Source organism: Leopardus geoffroyi, chromosome D2, assembly GCF_018350155.1.
Source record: "Leopardus geoffroyi isolate Oge1 chromosome D2, O.geoffroyi_Oge1_pat1.0, whole genome shotgun sequence".
In the NCBI taxonomy this organism is placed as follows: domain Eukaryota; kingdom Metazoa; phylum Chordata; class Mammalia; order Carnivora; family Felidae; genus Leopardus; species Leopardus geoffroyi.
In genome coordinates this window covers 1,624,868-1,634,000 of record NC_059334.1, presented here as the reverse complement: position 1 = coordinate 1,634,000, position 9,133 = coordinate 1,624,868, and the positions used below count along the sequence as shown (strand labels likewise).

Below are 9,133 nucleotides of genomic sequence, written 5' to 3'. Positions count from 1 at the left end.
GCTCTGTCAGTAATTATATATCAAAGGTTCTACAGATCAAAATACTCAGCCATTGAACAATTAAGTCCTGTGTTAGAAATCTTTCCCCCAAATGCCTACTTCCACACCTACATCTCCAATATCCTTGAAATATGTAGGTCAGTTCAGTTTTACTCTGCCTTTTTGTTTGTTTGGAAGTGCTTTTGTTTGTACTTCCTCTCTCCCAAAATGTGTTTTCCTGTACAGGAAATCTGGTGCTTGTTTCACCCCTAATGGGTAAGCATTTTTTAAAGGAAGCCTCTAACAGAAGTAGGACAGAATGAAGATGTGGTGTATATGTCTCCAGGAGGTAAGCCATTTTATCTTTTTATCAAGAGATTCCAGGGGATCAGTCCATTTGAGAACATGATACGCTCCTCAATTTTTTAACATTTTTAGTTTAATAATCTGATTAACATTTGAGAAATGCCATTGTCCACACTGTTCATTGCTTTTGATTATCTGGCAGATACATTTAGCAGAGTTGCAAATCTTTGTGCTTTCCCTCCTCAAATAGTCACATTGATCCGTACCACTGATAACCGTTCATAGCAACGAGAATTTCAATCGCACATTTTCTTTCCTACGGTCTCCGCTATATGAGAACATTTAAAAACTGTTGCATGAGATTCAGTCTGCAGAAGGTTAACAGCTTTTCTGCTTTCCAGACTAAAAAGCCTTCATTTTCTTTACCTTGCCACTAATCAATGCAAGCACATATGGTAAGTGTTCATGGGCTCTGATTGCTTCATGGCTTTTATACGTTCTTATATCCAACTGACATTTCGTGTTATTTTTCCTTCTTATTTATACTTTATACTAACCTTTTGATTTTCAGTTTCTGTGGTTTGGTTTTGTTTTTTTAGAAATTTGCTTACATTATTGGACAGTGTTAGTATGCCTCATTTGTCAGTTCTTAAACCATCAGGTAACCATGATGCAAGAGGACCGAAAATATGAAAATAGTATCATAACAGCATCCATTTTGGAATAACATCTTACACCATCTCGCTTAAAATTGTCAACTATTCGTTCATCTCCCTTAAAGTGTCAAAGGTGAAATTAGGACCTACCAGAGTGGAGTAAAGGCAGAATTGAAAATATGTTATTTGTTTCCATCCAATCATGGCCTGAAGAAAAAGGCCTTCCCTTGCCTAATTCCTGGCTCTTGCTTCCATCACTTCAATTTTGCCCTTTCTAGAACTTACATAAATGGAATCAAACTGCATTCCGTGATTTCTATCCGGATTCCTTCTCTCATCACATTGCTTAGGCATACCTCTATTGTGTTGCACGTATCAGTACATTATTCCTTCCTATTGTGGCGTAGCAATCACCATCTGATGGATACTAGCCTCACTGCAAGTTTCGGTTTCCTTACCTTTTTCCTGGACTATTAAAGCAGGAGCTTAAATTGTTGAGTTGAGTCTCTCTTATGTCATAAGCATTTATTACTACAGATGAGTATCTCCCACAAATTTGAGTGTCTGTCTTTAATTTTCTTTGTTATGAATATTTTTAAATTTTCATTATCAACATTTTATCATGGTTTATTTAGAATGAAATTGTTTCGTCTCCTAACATTTAAGGATTTTCCCAGTTTTTTTTGTTACTGATTTCTAATTTAATTCTTTTGATACACTGCCACTTGGTCTATGGCCTAGAGTATGTCCCCTTGCAGTATCTTTTCTGAGTATACTAGCAAAGAATTCGCATAACGCTGCTATTGGCTGGAATTTTCTGTAACTATAAGGTTATCATGCCTGAGCATGTTTTCAATCATTATTATTTCTGATTTGCCATCAAGGTGTTTTTTAAGTTGAGAGAGGTTTGTGAATTTAGTTTGGGAGTTAGCCATTTTTTTTCCAGTTCCATCGCTTTCTATCTTATACATTTTGAATCTCCATGATTAGCTGCATACTAAGTTATGCTAGTAGGTTCTCTTGTAGAATTAACCCACCTATTATTATAAAATGAAGCTTTTCCTCCCTTGCCGTGAAATGTACACTGGTTGATCCTAATATAAATACTTTTGCTTTCTTTGTGCTATTAGCTGGCTTATCTTTTCCCACCCTTTGCCCTCTCATTTCCCTCTGCAATATTTTTTTTTAATTTTTTTTTCAACGTTTATTTATTTTTGGGACAGAGAGAGACAGAGCATGAATGGGGGAGGGGCAGAGAGAGAGGGAGACACAGAATCGGAAACAGGCTCCAAGCTCTGAGCCATCAGCCCAGAGCCTGACGCAGGGCTCGAACTCCCAGACCGCGAGATCGTGACCTGGCTGAAGTCGGACGCTTAACCGACTGTGCCACCCAGGCGCCCCTCTGCAATATTTTTTAAAGTGCATCGGTTGTAAACAGTACATGTTTGGATCTTGTTTTACCCAATGTGAACAATATTTTAATATGAATATTTAATCAATTTATATTTTATGTAAGTATATTTATCATGGGATTTAAATTTACCAGATTGCTGTCTTCTATTTTCTCTTCTATTACTTATTTTGTTTTCCTTTTGTTCTGCTTACATGTTTTCCAAGTTATGCTAATCTAAAATTATTTTTAGCACCTCTATTATGGTACAATTGACGTAACATAAATCACATTTATTAAAAGTGAACACTCTGAAGAACACCTGGGTGACTCAGTCGGTTAAGTGTCCGACTTCGGCTCAGGTCGTAATCTCGTGGTTCGTGGATTCAAACCCTGCATCGGGCTCTGTGCTGACAGCTCAGAGCCTGGAGCTGGCTTCGGATTCTTGTCTCCCTCTCTCTCTGCCCGTCCCCCGCTCATGCTCTGTCTCTCTCAAAAATAAATAAACACTAAAAAAAAGTGAACCTGAGCACTTTTAACATACCTAAATACCCAGGAAGTCACTGCCATAATCAATAAGCTAAACATATCCAGCACCCCCAGGTTTTCCTTGTTCTCTTTTATAGTCCAACCTCTGGTTCCTCCTGGCCTTAGCACTCTAACCTCAGGAAAGCACCAATCTGCCTTTCATCAGTATAGATTAGCCTAGCTTTTCTATAATCTTATGTAAATGCAACTATGCCTTTTTTGAATCACTGAATTTTTATGATTCCATTTTATCCGGATTACTGGCTTGTTAGCTATACCTCTGTGTTTCTGTGTTCACTTATTGTGGTCATTACACAGTTGAATCCATCATTGTGAGCCTTCAGATAATGTTATATTACCTTATACAAAGCGCAAGAAACATGATAGTGCATTTCCTTCTTGCCCTTTGTAATATTTTACATCTACATCATTTATGTGGCCACAATGTATTAACATTACATGTAAGTGAAACATCAAACTATTTTAAAACAATTAAAATATGGCTTATAATTGTCGTATGTTTGTTGCTTCCTTCATTTGTGTAGATCCGAATTTTCACCTGGTATCATCTTCCTTCTGTCTGAATTTCATTTGGTGTTGATCTACTGGTAAATTCTTTCTACATTTCTATTTACGAATTAACTAAGCACCAATTTGTATTCATTTAAAAAAAAAGAAAAATGACACTACTCTTTTCTTTCAGTACTTGAAAGATATAAATTCATTGTCTTGTAGCTGCACTGCTTCTGACAAATCCAATGTCATTCTTTTGCTGTAATGTTTCTTCTTCAAAAATTTTTTTTCGTCATCACTGGTTTTCAACAAATTGATGGTAACACGCATCGGTGTGACATTCTCCATGCTTCTTTTTTCAGGGCTTCTTTCAGCATTTTGGATTTGTGGGTTTACAGTCTTCATAAAAGTACACAAATCTGTGAGTGCTATTTCTTCCAATGCTTTTCCTTCAGCCCCTCAGAAGCCAACCACACAGATATCAGACCATGTGCTATGTTCCTGCAGTTCATTGATGCTGTCTTTTCTGGTATCTTTTCAGTTTTCATTTTGGCTTTTTATTACTTTTTTTGTTATTTTGCGGGGGAGGCGGGCAGAGAAAGAGGGAGAGAGAGAATCCCAGGCAGGCCCCACACCCAGTGCAGAACACAACGCAGAGGGATTAATCTCACAACCCTGGGATCATGACCTGAGCTGAAATTATGAGTCCCATGCTGAGCCAACTGAGCCACCCAGGCACACCTCTGTGTTTCATTGTGGTTTAGTTTCTAACGGTGTATCTTCAAGTTCCCTAAACTATTTTTTTTTAATTTAAATTGTCTAATCTGCTTTTAATCCCCTACAATGTATTTTCATTAAGAGTAGTGCACTTTTCATTTCTAGCAGTTTGGGTTGGGTTGTTTTTATACGTGTGAGTTCTCAATCATACTTAATGCTTTTCTCTACCTTCTTGAATATTTGAAGAATGTTTATAAAAAGAAATTTAATGTCCTTATTTAAAAGTTTTATCAGCTGAGTCCCTTCTAGTTCTGACTGATCTTTCTCCTGGATATGAGTTATATTTTTCAATTTCTTGTATGCCTGAGAATGTTTGACCAGATAACATTTTTAAAATTTTAAGTGTGTGGGATTTTTTTTTCCTTTTTATATTACTATAATTTGATTTGGATTCTGTTCTGAGCAAGTTGTGTAGAATTACTTTGACCTTTTCTTGTTTTTAACCTTAACCTTGATTAGTGTGGACAAAACTTGATCAGTGTGCATCCAGAACAGTCTTTAGTCAATGGCCAATCTGCTATTTTTCTAAGGACTCTACCGATATGTATTACTCTCCTAGGGGTTCCATAAAAACTACCACATCGTGGGTGACTTAAAACAGCAGAAACTTATTCTTTTACTCTTCTGGGAGATAAAAGTAAAAATTCAGGCATCATAAGGGCCATTATCTCTCTCCTGGCTTTTGACAATCAATGGCAATCCTTAGGCTTGTAGCTGCCTGACCCCAACTTTTTCCTCCACTGACTGGCACATGGCTTTTCCCCATCAGTGGTGTCTCTGTCCTCACATGACATTCTCCTCCCTTTGTGTGTCTGTGTGTCTCCTAAGGACACCTGTCATACTGAATTCAGAAACCCCTGTGCTCCGGTATGACCTCTTCCTTACTTATGTCCCATATTTGCATAGACCCTAGATCCAAAGAAGGTTGCACGCACAGGTATCAGGGGTTAAGGCTTCAGCATAACTTTCTGAAGGACTCAATTCATTCCACTACATAGTTACTCCATGTATTAGGTCTTTGCACTCTGACGGATGTGATACACGGATATGTCCTGTTCCTTTCTTTGCTGTTTAGCCTCGCATTGGCAGTTCATCGAAACACCTGCACGGATCAGTCCTCAGCTAAAGACTTTAGAAAACCCCTTGGCAAATCACCAGGGTTCTCGGCGCACCTTCCTTCCCTGTTCTACTGTGTCGCAAATTCTAGCTGCCTTGACTTCTGGAACTCCTCTGCTTCTCCGACTCAAGGAGGCGGCCAGGCTCCTTTTGGGTTCTCACTCTGTGTAACGCAGCCCGGAAACCTTTTCCCGAGCAGTAGTCCGGGACACTCCAAGAGACCAGCCCACTGACTTTTCCGATCTCTGCTTTGCTTCCGATACGCCACCTCCCGTTGTCCTCCGCTTCCCACCGGACGCTCAGCGAGTCCTGGACCATCCCTTCCCACCGCGCACACCCCAAGTCACGTGGTATGCCCTGCAGGTGTCACATGGGCCCCGTCTGCCTGCCAGGGAAAACCTCCGTCTGCACTCACCTGAATCAGGCTGGGGGCTGGCCCCGGAGAGGGTTTCCGGAAGCAGGAGTCGAGAGCTCTGGGAGCCAGCACGGCCGCAGGGCAGAGAGCAGAGCCTTGAGCTTGTCCTTCGAGGCTGGTGGAACGAACAGGCAGCCGTGGTCGTGGGGACGAGCCCCAGACACGACGCAGCCGCAGGGAGGCACACCTGGCCCCAGGGGCGACGGGACAACGGCACACTCGGAAGGCGCGGCCTTGCAGGGCAGTGGACCCGGCCGGCCCCGGCGACGGGCAGGGGGGGCGGGGGGCGAGGAACAGCCCGTCTCTGCTCCGGGCTCCTCAGCTCTGCCCCAGGGCGGCGCCCCCGCACGCTTCCGGGCCCTGCAGGTGCCTGCGGCGGGCACCAAGCCTTCGGGACGCGAGGACTCCGTGGGTGAGCGCGGGGAGCCAGCGCGGGACGGGGCCGGGCAGCTTCCGGCTTCCTCCCGGCAGGTCTCTGCTCCCAGGACCCCCTGCGGCCCACGTGGTCCGCGCCAGACTCGGAGGCCGCGAGAACAAAGGGGGCGTCGTTTGGAAGTGTGGCCCCCACGCCGCTTCAGGCCCCGCGTCGCCATCGGCCCGCGCCCTGGCGCTCGGTCCCTGCCCGCCCCGTCCCTGTCCCCGCGGGGACCCGCACTGACGCCACACACCCGACCACACGCGGCTCTCCTGAGCGCCCAGCCGCCCTGGGTGCGCCCACGTGGGGCAGGCCCCCCGGCCACCTGGCGCCCCCGCAGCGGGTGTGTCCCTGGAGGATGTCATGGGTTGTCCAGCTCCCGTGTCCCTGCCCAGACGCCCGCAGCTCCTGTTTCCTGCATTTTTCTTTGTTTAAGGCCAGAGGCACCCCTGTACCTCTTCCAGAACCATCGGTCAGTTGTAAAGACATTTCTTTAATTTTTTTTTTCCTATGGCTTTTAAGCGGATTTATTATTAAACTTACATTTTGAATGATCTGTGATCAATGCAAGTAAATGTTTTCGATGGTTTCATGAGATTTCCTTTAATAATTGTGCAAGTTTATTAAAAATAGATGTATGTACCCGTTTCATGTGTTATATGCTACTATTTGGTGCAGAAGGTATTTAAATACTACTTTGTAAAAATATTAATAAAAGAAAGCAGTGTGGTCACATGGTGATTATTTACGAAATCTTTACCAATATAATTCTTTACCCCAGTATATTTAACATAATGAAATTGACTAAATTAATTAGAAATTTTCCTATTTACCAACAGTAAAATGCTAGTAACACGCTTTCTATCTAGAACGTAAATTCGGTGAATCCTCTGTCACATAAGCACCTCGCCGTGATACTGGCAATGAATGTAACAGGCTTAGACTGTCATGCATATATGGCTGAGCAATATGTATTAAAGGATAAATTGGTAATAAATATGAGTTGGTCAGATACATTGATAGTATTGAAATACATACCTGTAAATGTATACTATCTGTTTGTAATCCCATTAAAACATGGGAAATTGTTTTGTTGAAAAAACTTTTCACCGAATAAGACAAATTTCACCACATCCACTGCAAAAATGCAAATGCAAAATATATTTAAAATTTTTTTTATTTTAGAGACAGAGCGTGAGCTGGGGAGGGGCAGAAGGGGAGAGAGAAAATCCAAAGAAGTCTCCATGCTCAGTGTGGAGCCAGATGTGGGTAATCATGACCTGTGATCATGACCTGAGCCATGACCTCAACCCTGTGATCATGACCTGAGCCAAAACCAAGAGTCATTGCTCAACGGACTGAGCACCCAGATGCCCAGAAAAATAATTTTTACAAGTAAAATATATAGACCTCATGGTGTGATGATTTACTTTTATTTCACATGCAGTGCTAATAAACTTGGATATTTGGTTTTCCACATTTCACTATATTTAAGAGAGCTAGCTCACCGAAATCGCAGGGGAATTGAAGAATTAAAACATGGGTTCTCAAAGCAAAACAGACTAAAATGCAACATAACTTTGGTACATGAATCCCGATGTGATTTGAATTTTTCGGCATAGCATGAGTCGGCATTACTCATATCACTCTCCAAGGCATCACTTATTTTATCACGGGTACAACAGAATGCTACAAAATTATATATGTTTCTCAGGGCCCCTGGGTGGCTCAGTCAGTTAAGCATCTGACTCCTGATTTCTGCTCAGGTCATGATCTCACAGTTTCATGAGTTTAAGCCCCCCATCTGTGCTGTTAGCACAGAGTCTGCTTTGGATGCTCTCTCTTTCTCTCTCACTCTCTCTCTCTCTCTCTCTCTCTGTCCCCCCACCCATTGCACTGTCTCTGTGTGTCTTAAATACATAAACTCAAAAAAATACATACGTTTATGGCAGTGAATCTTAAAAAATCAAATATAACCGTTCATTACCATTGTACCCTTCTGAAAAAGCAATGATTGTTTTGAGGAAAAAAAAAAAAAAAGCAACAATTGTTTTGGATGTTCCTAGGGCAAGTTGAAATAACTTTCTGATACAAAAAAAAGGGTAACATTTTCTTGTCTAGAAAATTTACATATGTGCCATTATTCAGGAAATACAGGAAAATATACATATATCTTTTTATATGTATTACAGAAGAAATAGCTAGATTATAATGTTCATGATAGCAGATGGTTAAACTGATATAATTCCCACAGCTTCTTTAATAACTTCCTTCTTTAAAGTTTATTTATTTTGAGAGAGAGAGGGAAAGGGCATGACTGGGGGAGGGGAAGAGAGAGAGGGAGAGAGAGAGAAGCCCAAGCAGGCTTTGTGCTGTGAGAGCAAAGCCCAAGGTGGGGCTCGAACTCACAAACTGTGAGATCATGACCTGAGCCAAAACTGAGAGTAAGACATTCAACCGACTGAGCCACCCAGGCACCCCTTCAGTAACTCCTTAATAAAGATCTCCAAAGTACTCATTTATTTACATCATTAAAAATTTATAAAACAACAGGGGCGCCTGGGTGGCGCAGTCAGTTAAGCGTCCGACTTCAGCCAGGTCACGATCTCGTGGTCCGTGAGTTCGAGCCCCGCGGCAGGCTCTGGGCTGATGGCTCAGAGCCTGGAGCCTGTTTCCGATTCTGTGTCTCCCTCTCTCTCTGCCCCTCCCCCGTTCATGCTCTGTCTCTCTCTGTCTCAAAAATGAATAAAAAACATTAAAAAAAAAATTTATAAAACAACAAATCATACCCTTGGTTATTATCTCTGGTTAACTGCCTATGTATATAAGTCCAAATTGAATTGCAGAACTGTATTTATTGGATAAATCATTTTACTGATGGAGAAAACTGGCCTTCTAAATTATTGCACTCAATAGGTAAGATTTGCTCATTTTCTTACTTCCCTGACATTCTTCGAATTTTAAATAGCAAGCACAACGTAGTGATATATGTTATTTCACTATTTCTGGTGCTCTTTTGCAAATACACTTTTAAAAGT

General features: G+C 41.8%; 1 protein-coding gene across 1 annotated transcript; it reads left to right on the top strand.

The window, feature by feature from the left end:
- The first annotated feature begins 258 nt into the window (after positions 1-258).
- On the top strand, positions 259-6,830 carry LOC123576377. Its single transcript, XM_045437152.1, has 2 exons — positions 259-328; positions 5,225-6,830. Exon 2 carries the CDS (start codon positions 5,618-5,620, stop codon positions 6,590-6,592), a length of 975 nt encoding a protein of 324 aa, XP_045293108.1. The 5' UTR covers positions 259-328; positions 5,225-5,617; the 3' UTR covers positions 6,593-6,830.
- The last annotated feature ends 2,303 nt before the right edge of the window (positions 6,831-9,133 follow it).